The sequence below is a fragment of the Sus scrofa genome, chromosome 9 (assembly GCF_054392235.1).
Source record: "Sus scrofa isolate SSC_HxYL_T2T_F1_AM1 chromosome 9, Sscrofa_HxYL_maternal_Yorkshire_Landrace_v2.0, whole genome shotgun sequence".
Lineage (NCBI taxonomy): Eukaryota > Metazoa > Chordata > Mammalia > Artiodactyla > Suidae > Sus > Sus scrofa.
The window spans coordinates 72,872,181-72,890,544 of NC_139391.1; the positions used below are offsets into that span (position 1 = coordinate 72,872,181).

Genomic DNA, 18,364 nt, shown 5'->3' on the forward strand with positions numbered 1-18,364 from the left:
AGACAGCTTGTTCAATAAGTGGTGCTGGGAAAACTGGACAGCCACATGGAAAAGAATGAAATTAGAACACTCCCTAACACCATACACAAAAATAAACTCCAAATGGATTCAAGACCTAGATAGAAGACCAGACACTATAAAACTCTTAGAGGAAAACATAGGCCAAACACTCTCTGACATTAACAACAGCAACATCTTCTCAGATCCACCTCTCAGAGTATTGACAACAAAAACAAAAATAAACAAATGGGACCTAATCAAATGTAAAAGTCTCTGCACAGCAAAGGAAACCCTAAACAAAATGAAAAGACAACCCACAGAGTGGGAGAAAATCTTTGCAAGTGAATCAGCTGACAAGGGATTAATCTCCAAAATTTATAAACACCTTCTGCAGCTCCATACCAAAAAAACCAAACAACCCCATCAAAAAATGGGCAGAAGATGTAAACAGACAGTTGTCCAAAGAAGACATCAGATGGCCAAAAAACACATGAAAAGATGTTCAGCATCACTCATTATTAGAGAAATGCAAATCAAAACCACTCTGAGGTACCACCTTACACCAGCCAGAATGGCCATCATCCAAAAGTCTACAAACAATAAGTGTTAGAGAAGGTGTGGAGCAAAAGGAACACTAGTACACTGTTGGTGGGATTGTAAATTGGTGCAACCACTGTGGAAAGCAGTATGGAGTTTCCTCAGAAAACTAAACATAGAACCACCATTTGATCCAGCAATCCCACTCCTGGGCGTCTATCCAAGAGAAAACCATGTCTCTCAAAGACACATGTACTCCGATGTTCATTGTAGCACTGTTTGCAATAGCCAAGACATGGAAACAACCTAAATATCCATCGACAGAAGAGTGGATCAAGAAGAAGTGGTACATATACACAATGGAATATTACTCAGCCATTAAAAGGAACGAAATACTGGCATTTTTAGCAACATGGATGGACCTAGAAATTATCATGCTAAGTGAAGTCAGCCATACAATGAGACACCAACATCAAATGCTTTCACTGGCATGTGGAATCTGTAAAAAGGACAGACTGAACTTCTTTGCAGAACAGATGCTGACTCACAGACACTGAAAAACTTACGGTCTCCAGAGGAGACAGTTTAGGGGTGGGGGGATGTGCTTGGGTTATGGGATGGAAATTCTGTGAAATTGGATTGTTATGATCATTATACAACTACAGATGTGATAAATTGAGTAAATAAAAATAAATAAATAAATAAAGGACACAGCCTTGAGAGATTAAAAAAGAAAAACAAAGTTAATACCACCTATTTATATTTATTCATCTACAATCCAAAAATATGCTATATATATTACTATAAAAAGCTTTTAGAAATGTGTGTACACTACTTCAGCCCTTAGACAGTAAAAATAAGAACACTGAATACTGAGAATTTAAACACATTTGTCTTAAGATGATTATTGAAAACTCTTAAAGGGGTAAAATTGTATTTTAAAAAATTACATGTAACTTCTTTGTGATTGAGAAAAGCTATAAAGTTTATATATGGCATTCACCATTTTCAATAACAATAAGCCAGTCTAGGAAATTAAGAAGAATTCAGCATCAGTTTCGGGCTTCTGGAAACAGGAGGAGGGCTCTAACACCCATAATAAGAATGTTAGCTCAGTATAAAGTGACCTTCTAGTTTGCCTAAAAAGAATTCTACTCTTTAGACAATTAGAATCCACTCTAAATTCTGGCCATAGGTGGCCTTCCCCCCCAACTTGAATAAAGACATCTCTTTCTGCAAACGTGTCATCTGCAGGTAGGCAGCTAATATAGAGAATAAATTCATCAGAGAACCTCAAGCTGCATCAGGATCTCAGTCTTCGTGGGCACCTCACCTTGTCCGTAAAGGGCTGAGTAAAAATGAAGCCACATATTTCAGAAAGGCAAACTTTGTGGATCCGCTGTTGTTCATGCAAAGGGAGGAAAAGAGGAAACAGCTGAGGTAACTCTTGATGCTCAGGTGACACAGATCCCAGCCCTCTCCTCTGTCCTCAAACCTGGAAGGGCCTCTTTCCAATGGGCCATAGGCCAAAGAGGATGGACTGCCATTCTAATTCGAATAACACTCTTACAGGTTTTGTTTTACACTGTTATAGTTAGTAGCATATGTCAGGGCAAATAAATGTTGCCTCGATAAAGGTAGGAATGATGAATCAGACGTCAATGGGAGGAAAAAATTTTATGTATACATGTATGTGTAACTGGGTTCCCATGCTGTACAGTGAGGGGGGGGGAATGTGTTGGGGAAATAACAATAAAAAATAAATTAAAAATAAAAAAAGTGGGCCAGCGTAAAAATTATTTTATTCCCTGAGGACTTGTTTTTAGGACACTAAGTGTTCCTTCCCTTTGGAATCTCCAGTGAGACACTTTAGAAGATAAGTTTGAGCAGAAATAAAGAGGAGTTCTGGGATAAATATAGAGTTGAAGTTTTATTGTGTCTATTTTCAAGACTGTAACACATTCTTAGAAACAAGGGATGGCTGTAGTTTTTATTTTTAAAAAATCTTCAAAGAGTGTTTGCAACCAAAGACTATCATGCTTACCAAAATAGACTTTCATAGTTTCCACTTCAGTATTTCCCCCTTAATATATTTGTGAGATTGAAATACATGTGCAAATACACATTATGTTCTGTTTGTGAAATAATTTGTCAATTACTTAAAAACATAGGGAAACCATTTTTCTTTAGAAATGTTTAAATGAGAGAGAAAAAAGTGTATTTGAACTTAAAGGTTTCTTTCTTTTTTTTTTTTTTTTTTTTTTTTTTGTCTTTTTGCCTTTTCTAAGGGCCGCACCTGCGGCATGTAGAGGTTGCCAGGCTAGGGGTCTAATCAGAGCTGCTGCCAGCCTACGCCAGAGCCACAGCAACACGGGATCTGAGCCGCGTCTTCAACCTACACCACAGCTCACAGCAATGCTGGATCCTTAACCCACTGAGCAAGGCCAGGGATTGAACCTGCAACCTCATGGTTCCTAGTCGGATTTGTTAATCACTGCACCACGATGGGAACTCCACTTAAAGGTTTCTTAAAACTGCAAGAATATATTCATCGTAGAGTGGCAGGCCCATTTATTATTCATTTTCTGAAAATTGCATCTTTTGATCTGCTAAAAGGTAAAATGTAGCTTTAGAGACGTTTTATTCATGATGATGCATTGATTTCCAGTGTGTTTCATCTCATCAGAATATGCTGCTCATTGGGGCCCACCTTCTGAAAATATTCCCCTCCCCCAGTCCCCACTCCTGTCCCTCACTTCTCAGAGCCTTAAGTGTGTCCAGGCTTCTCCCCTCCCAGCCCATCATGTGCCTCCCCTGCTCAATATGTGTTCAGTCCCACCACATTACCTACAGCATGAAGTCCAAGTTTCTTTCATGATACTTGAAGGCTTTCTATAGTTAATTCACAACTCTTCTTCCCAAGCCTTCTCTTTCTGTCACACTTCAGATGACCTGCTCTCAGCCAAGCCAGACCACCTGCCCTGTGTTCTCTACTGTATTCTTTGTTCACTGTTGCCTGAAGCACGTCTGGTCCTGTCCCATCCTGGGCATCTTCCAAGGGCCAGCTCACAGTGTCCATTCCGTGCAGCATTTCCTGATTTCTGCCGAGCTCCCAGAGTCCTCCTTATTTCCTGGCCTTGAGTGAACTACTTTCAAATATTTCTGCACATGTGTAGGGTAGAAGACATATATTCCACATCACTTTAATGCATGGATGTGGCCGAGTAATTAAAAGTCCAAGTCCCAACCATGAACCATAACACTTAGGTGTCTGTACTAATAATGGAGTTTGTTTTAATTAATGCAAATAAATACTTATCTCTTTGCAAATTTGAATTAAATCTGATTGTGAAACCGTAACTTCAGGCCTCTGGGTTTCTAAACCATGGCTGCACACTGGAATACCCTGGGGAGTTTTACTGATGCCTGGGTCCACCTCCCTCCCTCCCAGAGAACTGTCATGGCATTGACCTGGGCTGTGGCCTGGCATTGGGATTCTTTAGAGCTTCCCAAGTGATTCTAACATGCAGCTCAGGTTGAGACCATCTGCATTAGTGTTTCAAACCTCAGAGTCCACTTCCACATATGAACTTATACAGACAGAAGGTGAGCGCTTATACTTACAGAATAAATTTGTGGGTTTTTTTCATCCTATTAAATCAGAAAATGTCTGAAACTTGAATTAAGATATTCTGCTTAACCAAAAAAGGCTCTCTGTGGCAAAAAAAGTAATCTTTCTAATATCAGCACTGGATAAAAATTACTTTGAATGTAATTAAAGAATGCATTTTATCTGTTTTTCATGTGAGATTATAGTATATTTTTATATTGGAATAAAATATATATGTCAAGCTTTCAAAGTAACCAACAGTAGAAGTCCTCTATAAGAATTCCGAAGACTGCTAGGGTAGACAGGAATTTAAATAGTTAAAGACTATATCTAGGGAGTTCCCTTGTTGTCTAGTGCACTTATACCACTGCAGCCTGGGTTCAGTCCCTGGTCTGAGAACTGAAGTCCCACATCAAGCAGTTGCATCCTGCAGAAAAAAAAAATCTAGGTTTAAGGAAAACAGGCAACTCTGGTATTCTAAATCTTAATAATTGCTGGCAATACCATAACCAAGAATAAATATTTTTGCATGTTAAAAAATTCATATATTTTTACTCAAGAGCAGATTTTAACATAGTCTATTGACTTCCAGAAACAATGCAACATTGAATGAACTTACACTGTTTTGTTTTTTTTGGGGGGGGGGGTCTTTGGTTGATTTGTTTGTTTCCTTTTTCCTAGACTGCATTGTTTTCATCATTTCCAGGCTCATCCAGAAAAGGTTACCCTGGAATGGTGGTCAGCCTTTATACTCATAGTACTGCTGCCCTCCTGTGGACTTTTAAGGCATTTGACAAGTCACTTCCTTAGTTCAAACTGTCATCTTTCAGAGGTTTTAGTCATTGCTGAGTCCCAGAAGCCATTTTTATTTTCTTTTAATTAATCAGCTATTTTCTGCTTACCTTCTAGGAAATTAACTTTTGAAAAAGGGCTAACCTCTGACCCATTCAGTATTGATAGGCACTTATTGTGCACCTAGTGTAGGTCTAGAAATGCCTCAAAACTAGAGATACAGCAAGAAAATATCCCTGCCCTATGCAGCTTGCCAAAAAAATTGGGAACTAATCTCAGAATCTTTCAAATGGAGTCTGAGTTGGGCCAAATTAAAATAAGTTAAAGAAACCTATGTGAAAATCTTCAATTATTTTTAGAACAACTTGATGAGCCCCAGGTGTAGAAATTTCACTGATTTTAGTAAAGTTTCCGTAAAAACCCAACTTCTGAATCGAATCTGGCACCTATAACTAGGAATATAATAACTAGCCATATTTCTTTCCCTGCCTTTTAAATATTCTCAGGGTATAAAAAAAATCTTACTTTTAAGCCTAAAAATAGCAGAAATTTTTTCATTTTCTTGCTATATAATATGCATATAATATTGTGTGCAGATGGTTGCAGAGAACAACAAATGGATTTTGTCATTTCACAAATTATTGACCACCTTGAGCCACAGAACATTGTGGTTACATAATTCTTTCACAACTGTAAGAGTGGAAAGAAATGACAATTTCCCTCTCATTGTGTCTCCTTTCACTGCCTAAAATCTCCTTTGCTTGTGTTATCATGAAGCGTCTGGATTTTATAGCCCAAGATACAAGGTGTTTATCACACCCATACCTGGTGTTTTATATGTTCTGCCAAGTATTCCAAAAATTGTGTTGCTTTGAGAGGAAGAGGAAATTCCACAATTTGCTTATCCCAGATGATCTTTAGCATTTCTCAGATATAAAATTGTTTATATGTATATAGAATTTTTAATTCCAACTGACGTATTTGAGGTTTATAGTGAAATTTTCCATTTCCTCACCATCCTCTTGTAACCTAGCAGGACAGACACTTTGGAGCCTTCTGGTGGCAGGCCCTTCCCCCACAGCCTCTGCTTTAGCTCCTCTCTGAAGTACAATCTGTATCCTTTTGGAGGTTTACAGAAACATCCTGACCTGATCTCTGTGAACAGCTACAAGAACAAAGGATTACTCCTCTAATAAGTTTCCAATAACCAACCACACCCCTCCCTCACTTTGCCTTTAAAAACATTTTGTAGGTTTGGCTGGGGGATTTTGGGATATTCATGGGCGGGAGCCATCCATCTCTTTGCATGGCTATGAAATAAAACTTTCTCTGCTCCAAACTCAGACATTTTTGGTTTGTTTAGCCTCTCTGTGGATCGGGCACCAAGACTAACACTCTCATATCTTAACTCTGTTGATACAGGCTCTAGCCTGCCATTCTATGAACAAAATGGCACTGGAAATAAAGGTTTGAGGTAAGTAATTTTTTTTTAACTTGATTAAAAATGTAACATTAGGGTCAGTGTAGAAAGCTGAAAAGCACAAAGAAAATGAAATATCCATAATCCTATCAACTATTGGTTAATTTAGATATATTTCCAATTAATTTCTTTTTATGTGTATTAGTATACAATTTTTGTAAAAGGAATGACAAAAGATACACGATGATTTGGAGTCTGCTTCTTCCACTTAGGTTTATGTCATAGTTTCTCATGATATTCTCTTTACACTGCTTGCTATACAAAATTCTATCCCATAAACTACTTCCCATAAAATCCTTAAAATTTCTGCTAGATAATTGGGTTTAATTTTTTTCCGACAATACATCTTTGTTCACAGCTCTGACTATTTCTTTGGGATAAACTCTAAACGTGACTGGTGGTTTAAAAGTTACGTCCATTTTTCAGATTTCCCATCGTGGCTCAGTGGTTAACAAATCTGATTAGCATCTGTGAGGACACAGACAGGTTCTATCCCTGGCCTTTCTCATTGGGTTAAGGATCTGGCTTTGCTGTGAGCTGTGCTGTAGGTTGCAGATGCAGCTCGGATCCTGCATTGCTGTGGCTGTGGCTGTGGTGCAGGCCAGCGGCTACAGCTCTGATTTGACCCCTAGCCTGGGAACCTCCATATGCTGCAGGTGTGGCCCTAAAAAGCAAAAAAAAAAAAAAAAGTCAGGTCCATTTTAAAACTTTTAACATACAAAAAAGTTATGTTAAAACCTAAAAGTTTGAGGGTGCTGATCCCCTGATATGTTTACCCACATTGATTGATCCTTGTATTCTTTGCCAACTAATATAGAGATGATGTCAGTTCCTTTTGTTTGCTTTTTCATGTTGGTCATGTTCCTTTTTGTTACCTTTCCTAGTCATAAGGGTTGACTTACATTTCTACAAATCTTGTTCATTGTTAATTTTTCAACATTGTTTACAAGATGGTTTCAACAGAAAAGCTGTCCCCCTTATCCCCTTCACCTAACCAACTTTTACCCATCCCAGCTCTAATGACATTGATTATTGATATGAATTTTCCACTTAATGCACCCTGTCCCTTACCTTTTTCATGCACATATATTTCATCTTCAATAAAATATCTAGTTGCTCAAGGGCAAGGGCCCCACAGAGTTGAGACCGTATATGCTAATGCTCAGTTATTTAAAAATTTACCTTCCCAGGAGCCCTCTCCTGGGAGTACAATGGAGACTCACTGACATTAGCAGTTGGGAGGACAATGGCCAAAACTTTTTTTTTTTTTGGTCATTTCTTGGGCCGCTCTCATCGCATATGGAGGTTCCCAGGCTAGGGGTTGAATCGGAGCTGTAGCCGCTGGCCTACACCAGAGCCACAGCCACGCGGGATCCGAGCCACGTCTGCGACCTACACCACAGCTCACTGCAACGCCGGATCCTTAACCCTCTGAGCGAGGCCAGGGATCGAACCTGCAACCTCAAGGTTCCTAGTCGGATTCGTTAACCACTGCGCCACGACGGGAACTCACCAAACCTGTCTTGATTTTGAAATCTATCAGGTCAAGACAGGCTTAAGTAGCAGACGCTCGAGAATGGAAACCTCACCTATTTTCTCAAATTATGCCTCACCAATGCCAAAGATTGAGCAAAGTCCAGGTGTCTGGACAGCCTGGTGTGCTCCAGGTCCAAACTGACGCCCTGAGAGGTGCCTCTGCCGCATGGTGGTCCACTGTCTGAGCTCGAGGTTTCTATTTTCCAGTCGATGCCCTTATTCTTCAATCCAGCATTCCAGAAAAAGGACAATGATGACCTCGCCAACCCTTGATTCCTTCCCATCCTTCCTCTGCAAGGTGATAACAATCTGTTTACAAAGAGGCTCTAAACCAGCTGTTTCCATATCGCACCAGGGTGCTTGGTTAGGTCTCCAGAATAGAGACCCCCAGCTAAGCGCTGCGCCCCACCTCTCCAGGCCTTAAGGCCGCCCCTAGGCTCGAGTCCACGCCTTTCAGCCCGCTCATTGGCCCGGCCAGACCTTCACTCCTTCTAGGGCTTGGCCTAGGCCACGCCCATCTGTGTGACAACACCTGACATTTTGTGAATCTTGGGATTGTTGCGTCTGGTAATTGAATTCAGAAAGGTCTCTGCTGAGCTCAACTCGGGTTACTGGCTAAGTGCCTCAAAAATAGTATCTTGCGTAAGGTGCATGGAGCTCCTGGCCGCCCTGAGGGTCCTGTTTTTACTTGGTAGTTCGTTAGGATGCTTTTGGAGGTCTTAGTGTTCCTGCTACCCATATTCTCTGGTAGGAGCCTGAATAGGGTATGCTCATCAGGGGCGAAATAGATCAGGTCAGGAGGCAAGTGGACGTGGGCCGAGGGCGGGGGGAGTTTTACTTATTGCTTGGGTTGGATTGAGGGGCTGGGTCCAACTGGTTCAATGGAGTTTGGGTAGACGGTTTGGCCAGAGATTACCCCAGCCGTGCTTTGCAGGGATCAAAGGGAACAGGGACTCACGTAGTGCCCAAGGAGAAGCCTTAAGTGGTGATGGGCACTGAGTGCTGTCAGGTGGCGGGACCAAGGATCAAGCTGGGTCACCACATGCAGGATGTTTCTGGGACTGAGCCGTGTCGGGGCTGGAGCACTTATCTGGTGCTAGAGGTGATGGCTTGCTGTTGAGTGCCCAGGTACCTTGGAACATTGCTGGTCTGATGCCCTATGGGTGGGGAGGGTTTGCATGTGTTGCGGAGTGATACCTTGCCAGTGAGGTATTTATGTCTCCCTGGGCTGTGCTGGGCTGGGGGAGCCTCTTCACAAGGTGTTCCCTCGTGTGTACTTTATAGGAGTACTCTGTCCAGTGGTGCTGAGGGTATGGCAAGGAAGCTACTACTTGCTTCCTGTGGGGCTGGGAAGCTTATGCTGTGCATGTAGCTAGTCAAATGAGAGAGGGCTGTGGGTGGGACCCCAGCTACAAAACCCCACCCTCCCAGTCCCCCGTGACAATCAAGGCTGTGACTCAGGATTCAGGATGGGGCAGAAGAACCCAACCTCCCTGTATCTCATGCAGTGATGCCAGTGATATTGACAACAGCAAGGCACCAGTGACCACAAAGGGATAAGAAGCAATAATGTGGCCACCGAGCAATACCTCTGACAGAGGCAGTGAAGGATGAAAAGTGTCCACTTGCTGATATCATCAGAGAGCTCAGATAAGAAAAACTGGAGACTTGCCCTATAGCATAAACTATTGGAAAACAAAAGAAAGGCCTCTTGTGTCTAAAATGTTGAATCTTTAGAATTAAATAGGTATTCACTACTTCAGAGGCATTGGCAGAGGAACCATGAAGTGCCATCAAGCACCGTGAAGAACCACAGAAAGAAAATGACAACTCCTACAAATCAAACCTAAAGTCACAGAATATTGTGATCTCTACTCCATATTGGGCTCCCCAGTTCAGGGTCCTGCCCAGGGAAGATGAGCCCGTAGAGCATTTGGTTTGAAGGCCAGTGGGGCTTATTCTGGGAGAACCAGGAGGCTCTAGGAAATAGATTCCAGTCTTTAAGGGCACACACAAAACCTGACATGCTCTAGGACCCAGGGCAGAAGCAGTAATTTGAAAGGAGCTGGGGTCAGACCCACTGGCTGATCCTGGAGAGATTTATGAAGAGGGAGGAAGCAGTGAGGATACAGATGCTGGCAGCCACCAATTTGGGGAGCTTATCCCACCACAAGGACACTGGTGCTGTCAGGTACCATTTTGGAATCATACCCCTTTCTTATTAGTGCTGGGACCTGCCCACCAGCAAGCTGACACAGCCTCCCAGACACATTGGGCCTCTCAGCCAGCTATGTCAGGAATTGAACCCACCCATCAACCAACCAACACCAGCTGTGAGATTCATCTGGACCATGGCCCCACCACCAGCAGGCTAACGCTAGCTCTAGGGCCCCTGGTCCCATGGCCTGCCACCCTGAGAGTGGGTTCCATGGTCCTACCCCTCCAGGGCTGCACATCTGGGCACACTGTGGCCTGGACCCACCTACCAGTGGGCTGGAACCAAGACTGGGATTCCCCTGGTCATGTAGCCAGTCATACCAGGACCCAGACTCACACACTAGCGGCCGGCAGCCTCAACACAAAGCAGAACCTGGCAAACAACTGGACAAGGGGCTAGACAGTCCTACAAGCATGAATGCAGTAGTTAGCCCACCACAAAACTGGTACCTACACAGCCCATATAAAAAACATACCTAGAGAATATAGGGCTAGTGACCAAGGGGTGGCATGCTGCTTTACCCCATAGGATATCTTCTGCTTAAAACCAAGATCAGAAAACATGTCAACCAAATATATAGAAATAAAAGACACAAATTGGGCAAAGTGAGGCAATAGAAGAATACATGCCCCCCCCCAAAAAAAGGATAAATTCCCAGAAGAAGAATTAAGTGGAAACAATAAATCTACTTGATAACATGTTTGAGTTAATTATCAAAAAGGTGCTCAAAAATTTAGGAGAAGGTATAGCACAGGGAACTACATCTAGTCACTTGTGAAGGAACATGATGGAGGATAATATGAGATAAAGAATGTATATATATTTCTGTACATACATATGTGTATGTTTATGTATAACTGGGTCACTTTGCTGTACAGCAGAAATAAACAACATTAGAAATCAACTATAATAATAAATAGGAATCTTAAAAAATTGGGGAAAAGATGGATAAACAGAGCAAGAACGTTTTAACAAAGAAAATATGAAGACTCAAATAGAGACGAAGAATACAGTAACTGGGATAAAGATTGCAGTAGAAGGAAACAATAGTTGATTCTATGGTGCAGTGGAATTGCTCAGCAAACTGGAAGACGGAAATCATGCATGCTGATCAGAAAAAAAAAAAAAAAGAATAGGAAAAAATTAGGACAGTGTAAGAGACCTGGGGGACAACATAAATGGTACTAACATTTGCGTCATAGTAGCCTCAGAAGGACAGCCAGAGAGAGACGGAAGTGAGCAGATTTGAAAATTTGCATAACCTTGGAAAGGAAACAGACATCAAGATCCAGGAAGCAGAGTCCTAAACAAGATCAATCCAAGAAGACCACAACAAGACATATTGTTCTTAAAGTGGCAAAAATTAAAAAATACAGAGAAGAGTAAATGCAGAAAAGGAAAAGCAAGGAAACTACCATAAGGATATCAGCTGACGTTTTAGCAGAAACTCTGCAGGCCAGAAGGGATTAGCAAGATATAGCTAAAGTGATGGCAGAAAAAACCCTACAGCCAAGGAGAGTCTCTCTGGCAAAGCTATTATTCATATTTGAAGGAGCGATCCAAAGTTTTACAGACAAGCAAAAGCAAAGTTCGGCATCATAAAATCAGCTTTACAGTAAATGTGAAAGGGAGGACTGTAAGCAGAAAACACAGTCATAGAGAATAGTTTGGTTTTCAGAGAGGTGGGGGGTAGGAGAGGAAAGAAATAGGTGAGGGAGTTTAAGAGGTATAAAGTTTCAATTACAAAATAAATGAGTCACAAGTATGAAATACACCCTGTTAGGAATAGAGTCAATTTATGTAATATCTGTACAGTGACAAATCGTAACTACACTTTTCAGGGCGATCATTTGAAATGTTAATTTCTGTTACACTCCATGTTTTTTTGTTTGTTTGTTTGCTTTTTTGTTTGTTTTTTGGGGTTTTTTTTGTCTTTTTGCCTTTTCTAGGGCCGCTCCCAGGCTAGCCCATGACAGAGCCACAGCAACTCGGGATCCGAGCCGAGTCTGTAACCTACACCACAGCTCACGGCAACGCCAGATCCTTAACCCACTGAGCAAGGCCAGGGATGGAACCCGCAACTTCATGGTTCCCAGTCGGATTTGTTAACTACTGCGCCACGATGGGAACTCCTGTTACACTCCATGTTGAGTAACAGAAGTTAACATAGGGTTATGGGTCAATTATACTTTAAAAATCTCATAGTAAAAGAGATCAGAGTTGTTGTTATCAGAGATGGAGGGGATGGGGAGGGGAGATTGGATGAAGGCAGACAAAAGGTATAAGCTTCCAGTTATAAGATAAATGAATACTAGGAATGTAATGCCCAACATGATTAATTAACAATCCGTTAATTCCAAGTGAAGCTCGGTGTGGAGTCAAATGAACACATAGATTCGACCTCCCAGCTAGATATCCATGATGGCAAGAAGGATTTGGGAGGCAGCTCTTATCAGTGGTATTGACATCATGAGAATATATATTCTCACTCATGGGGATTTGCAGAATGAAATAAGGAGAGTTCCTAAAACATGAGGGACCTCACCTTATCCAATCAGGCAGAGAAAAAAGAGCAGCCAGAGGACAGGCTGAAAACCATGGAGGTTTGCTACCTGGAAGGCAAGAAGTGAGCTTCTCAGGGAGCAGGGAGTAAAGAGAGAATGATCAATAGCTCTATGTTATAGACAGGGTAACTACAATTACTGTTGGAGAGACTGTTAGGATGAATTTAGCTAGGAGAAGGCTACTTAATGACTCTGAAAGTCATTTAAGAGGCCTATAAATGAGTGGGGTTTGAGAAATAATATTGATAGGGTATATGTTAAAGCCTGCATTTTGAAAAAGTAAAGTTTAAAATAGTTTGTGTCAACAGTGAGAAAAGTGGCTGGATGGTAAGGTTTCACTGAGCTTCCATTCTGGGTCAGAGACCATGATTTTCTGAAAGTGCCACCTGGACAAGATGAGGGTGTGTACTTGTGGCAGAGACATTTTTTATTTATTAATTTTTAAATTTAATAAATGTTTTTATATTTATAGCTGTACAACCATCATTACAACCTAATTTTACATTTCCATCCCAAACACAGCCCATCCCTCCCCCTCAACCTGTCTCCTTTGATAACCATAAGTTTTTCAAAGTCTGTGAGTCAGTTTCTCTTCTGCAAATAACTTGATTGGATCCTTTACTTAGATTCCACAAGTGATAGCATACGATGTTTGTGTCTCACTGTCTAACTTCACCTTGCAGGTAATTTCTAGGTCCACCTATGTTGCTGCAAAGTCCATTATTTCATTCTTTTTTATGGCTCAGTAAAATTCCGTTGTATATATGGACAACATCTTCTTTATCCACTCCTCTGTCAATGGACATTTAGGTTGCTTTCATGTCTTGGCTATTGCACATTTTCGAGTCATGGTTTCTCTGTCTGGATAGATACCTGGAAGTGAGATTGCTGGGTCAAATGGTAATTCTATTTTTAGTTTTTTGCGGAATCTCCATATTGTTTTCCACAGTGATTCCACCAATTTACATTCCTACCAACAGTGTAAGAAGGTTCCCTTTTCTCCACACCCACTGTAGCACTTATTGTTTGTAGACTTTTTGATAATGGCCATTCTGGCTGGTGTAAAGTGTTTCCTCATGGTAGTTTTGATTTGCATTTCTCTAATAATTAGTGATGTTGAACATCTTTTCATGTGTTTTTTTGCCATCTGTATTTCTTCTTTGGAGAATCGTTTGTTTAGATCTTCTGCCCATTTTTTTTTTTTATGGGGTTCTTTGTTTTTTTTGGTTTTGAACTGCAGGAGGTTTTTATATATTTTAGAGATGAATCCCTTTTCAGTCATTTCATTTGCAAATATTTTCTCCCATTCTGTGGCCTGTCTTTTCACTTTTTTAGTGTTTCATTTGCTGTGCAAAAAGTTTTAAGTTTAATTAGGTTCTATTTGTTTATTTTTGTTTTTATTGTCATTGCACTAGGAGGTGGATCAGAGAAGATATTGCTGTGGTTTATATCAGAGAGTGTTCAGAGTGTTCTGTCTTTTCATTTTGTATAGATTTTTAGTGTGTTCTCCTTTTTGCAGACAATAGCTTTGTAGCATCTCTCGCTCCTGATGTCTGCCCTGCCTTGAGGCTGAAGCTGGTATAGGGGCTTCCTGCAGGCTCCATGATGGGATGGACTTGTGCCTGTACGTAGAGCTGATTCTTATCCCTCTGGTGGATGAGGCTTTGTCTAGGGGTGTGATTAGAAGTGGCTGTGTCCCTAAGGCTTGCCCCTACCCATCACCTGTTTGCTGATGGGTAGGGCTGTGTTCCCAACCAGTTTGTTGTTTACCCTGGGGCTTCTTATCCCTGATGGGTGGGGCCAAATTTTTCCAAAATGGCCACCTCTACAGGAGTTCACACTGCTGTTTATTCCTGAGACTTTTACGTCCAATGTCCTTCTTCCACAACAAGCCACGGTCACGCCCCGTTTTCTCAGAATATCCTCCAAGAACCGCAGGCAGGTCAGACCCAGATTCCTATGAAGTCTCTTCTTTGCCCTGGGACCCAGTGCACAAGAAAGACTACATGTGCCTTTCAAGAGTAGAGTCTCCTTTTCCCCCAGTCCTATGGAGCTCCTTCATACAAGCCCCACTGGTTCTAAATGCCAAATGCTCCAGGAGCTCCTCTTCCCAATGCCAGATCCCCAGGTGTGGGAACCTGACTTGTGGCTCAAAACTCTCCCATGGGTGAGCCTTTGTGATATAATTACCTTCCAGTCTCTGGGATCCCTACCTGGTGGGTATGGGATTGCTTATATCACATAACCACCCTTCTTGATGTGGCTGCCTCTTTGTCTTTGCAGTAGGATATATTTTTTGACAGTTTCCAGTCTATTTTGTTGAAGGTTGTTTAGCAGTTGGTTTTAATTTTGTTGTTTGTATGAGAGAAGGTGAGCTCCAGCCCTTCTACTCTGCCATCTTAATCCCGTCTCTCTAGAGAGTTATTTTTAATGTTTGCAAGCAGGTAGAGCGGGCCTGTGCAATTTTTGCAAGTGTATAGAGAGTGAAAAATTCTCTTTATTCATAGTAGAGCACTATATCACATTGTTGAAACTCATGTGGAACGTAGGGGACTTTTCTGAATTCAGCCCGTCATATTATGTAACGGTATCTATTGTTAAAGTCTAACATGGCAGCCTAATAATAATTGTGTTGTAAACTATCTAGAAAAAAAGTTTTAGTCAAGATACCATTTTTCAGAAGCCAGGGATATTTAATATGAAAATCCTCACAGAAAAAAATTCTATATTCTGAGCAAAAGAAGAAATGTCATTATAAAACTGTACAGTATTGGTACATTTATACATTACCGTGTATAAAGGTTCTAATCAACTTGTTGCCAAAGCAAACATTCTAAACTGCACATTGCTGTAAATATGTATTTTATGATGCATGCTAGTAGAAAGAAGTACTTCAAGTTAGGTGAATGGATTAAACCACCCAACTGACTTTTTCCATACACAGCCCCATGGTATATAAGAGTCATGTTAGGAATTCTCTCTTCCGTTTATGCTTTCAAGATAGTTACAGAAATTGAATGCATAAACAAAGCACAGTTGTGTAATTTAATTACTGGCATGCTGTTACTTGATATCTTTCTTGATGCTTCCAGAATAATTTAGAATGATATGTGTTTTTATATTTCTAAAATGGAATTATATAACATTTCTAGCCGAATTTTGTTTGTACTGTAAAATGTCTGCCTCATATTTCATGTTATTTATAAAATTCAACTCTATGATAATCTTTTGTTAACAATGCTTTTAATAACTTTTGTTTGTTTTTTGCTTTTGTTTTGCTTGGGACAGCTGATTGAGGAGCATTCATGTATCAAGATCAGCACAGTGGAAATGTTGACATTTGTTAATGTTGAAACAATTTCAGGGCGTGATATGAAATGTTAGACAGTGTATGAGAGTGGAGTTTAGGAAATTTAGAATATGGATAACAGCTCACTTGTTTTAGAGTTCTCTGTTGCTCTCTGTTGGTCTCAATCTAAAAAACCAAGATCCAGGGAGTAAGAAAGAAAAGGTTCCTCAGGGATTAAAATTGGTCTCTTTTCTCCTTAGGTCGTTAACCTTATAAGAGAGGCCTCTGCTGTCTCTTAGCCCAGTAGGACTTTACTTGATGTGTGTCCATCAATAATGTTCTAACAGATTTATAAGGTTTTCAAGTACACAGATAATTAAAAGGAAGAAGACTTACTGAAGGAAAAATGACACTCTGCCTCCCCTCCCCCCAAAACACCAGAAGTAAAAAAATTCTAGAAGCATAGCAATATAGCAACTTTACTGTCAGATACACTGGATAAACAACCCAAACTGGGGAGTTCCCATCGTGGCGCAGTGGTTAATGAATCCGACTAGAAACCATGAGGTTGCGGGTTCGGTCCCTGCCCTTGCTCAGTGGGTTGGGGATCCGGCGTTGCTGTGAGCTGTGGTGTAGGTTGCAGACGTGGCTCGGATCCCGTGTTGCTGTGGCTCTGGCGTAGGCCCGTGGCTATAGCTCCAATTGGACCCCTAGCTTGGGAACCTCCATATGCCTCGGGAGCAGCCATAGAAAAGGCAAAAAGACAAAACAAACAAACAAACAAAACAAAACAAACAAACAAACAAACAACCCAAACTGGCACTTCAGGAAACTTCTAAGGAAATTCATGATCCATTAATCAGTGAAGGAAAGATATCTTATCTTCACAGAAATGTCCCAGAAACCAACTTTTTATATAATGCTATTCAAACTAGTAAAGTTTGATATTTAAAGGATGTTGATGTACTTATAATAAGCTCAATTCATTACTTGGAAACAGATGAAAAGGAGTCTAATTTTAAAACACTTTAGTCCATATTTATTTTGATCTCTGAAATCCACAATGCTTATTTGATATTTACCTCTTACCATAGCATTTCTTGAGCACCCAGTGTGTACAGAGTGCAGCAGAAAAAGAAAATATGGAATCCCTGACCTCTGGGACCTTGCCTTCTGAAAGGAAGCTGACGTGGCAAGTGTTTGAAACTATAGGAGAGTAATCTAAGCAGAGTGCTATATGCTATAGAAGATTTCTTAGAAGATAGGTGTGTTTTGAAATCAGTTTAGACAGGAGTAGGAAAGGATACACACTTATAAATATATTTTGAAACCAAAAGCATTGATGTTATCACTTTAAGTTACTATTGAATGCAAGTTCACCTTATCCCCCAACAAACCAAAAGCTAATAGGTTGTTATTTAAAGTAAGAAAGGCACATTTTCCCCATTACTACCATTTGGTAAAAATATCAGACAGCCATTTAAAATCTTGCCAAGAACCTTCTTATCTGTTCTGTACTACTACCTGATGCCAGGCCACAGTCCCAGGCTGATGACAGAGATGAAGTGTTTTATTTTCATGTTTTTATTCTCTTATACCTAGAAGCCTGTGATGATCCACCAAGATTTGAAAGTATGAGGTTCCAGGGTGCCCTACAACTCACTTATAGACCTGGGGACCGTGCACAATATGAATGTCGCCTAGGTTTCCATCCCATGGTTCCTGCCCTTCCCACCACTTCTGTTTGTCAGGATAATAACACATGGTCACCTCTCCAGGAGGCTTGTAGAAGTAAGTAAACCAAAAAAAAAGTTTTATTGCTCTGAAGATTTTCATATTTTAGTATGCATATTCCACTACTGCAATGATGAGTTTCCTCAAGTAACTATAGGTTTTAGATGACAATGCATTTTTTCACGCCTTGAAAAATCCCCAAAGAATCTTTTTCTGGGCAATTGGATGTCTGGGTAAACATGAATCATGTTTGGCCAAATAATAAAGAAAGAAAATTATAACTAAATAATAAAGGTCTCATGAATGCAAATAAGCCATGTAGAATTTTGCATTTGATTTAAATCTATTTTGAAATTGTCATGAAACAGCAAATTTAAATATTTTCCTTTAGGAAAATCGTGTCCTAATCTAGGAGATCCTGTAAATGGCCTTGTTAACTACATCAACGGAAGTAGACTGTTTGGTTCACATGCTCAGTATGAGTGTAATGAGGGGTAAGTAAGATGCTCCTTAGATGAACTATGGTTAGATGTTATACATTCCATTTTTGCTTTGGTATTTTTCTTCCTATAAAATTGATTTTATTTTTTTTCTATGTGTTCAA

General features: G+C 40.6%; 2 protein-coding genes across 5 annotated transcripts in view; both read left to right on the plus strand.

The window, feature by feature from the left end:
• LOC100736569 (membrane cofactor protein) overlaps positions 1 to 6,413 on the plus strand; it is a 61,582-nt gene extending 55,169 nt beyond the window's left edge. The window contains exon 11 of the mRNA XM_084976933.1: positions 6,362 to 6,413. Coding sequence (XP_084833059.1) covers positions 6,362 to 6,368 — 7 coding nt within the window. The 3' untranslated portion in view covers positions 6,369 to 6,413. The remainder of the gene's footprint in view (positions 1 to 6,361) is intronic.
• Positions 6,414 to 8,560: 2,147 nt separating this feature from the next.
• LOC100515090 (membrane cofactor protein) overlaps positions 8,561 to 18,364 on the plus strand; it is a 41,046-nt gene continuing 31,242 nt past the window's right edge. For 2 of the 4 annotated variants that reach the window (XM_084976938.1, XM_084976936.1), the window contains exons 1-3: positions 8,561 to 8,702; positions 17,629 to 17,817; positions 18,152 to 18,254. In XM_084976938.1, coding sequence (XP_084833064.1) covers positions 8,660 to 8,702; positions 17,629 to 17,817; positions 18,152 to 18,254 — 335 coding nt within the window. In that variant the 5' untranslated portion in view covers positions 8,561 to 8,659. Of the gene's footprint in view, positions 8,703 to 8,889; positions 9,084 to 17,628; positions 17,818 to 18,151; positions 18,255 to 18,364 lie in introns of all 4 variants that reach the window. The other 2 variants (XM_084976939.1, XM_084976937.1) reach the window with 2 other exon arrangements.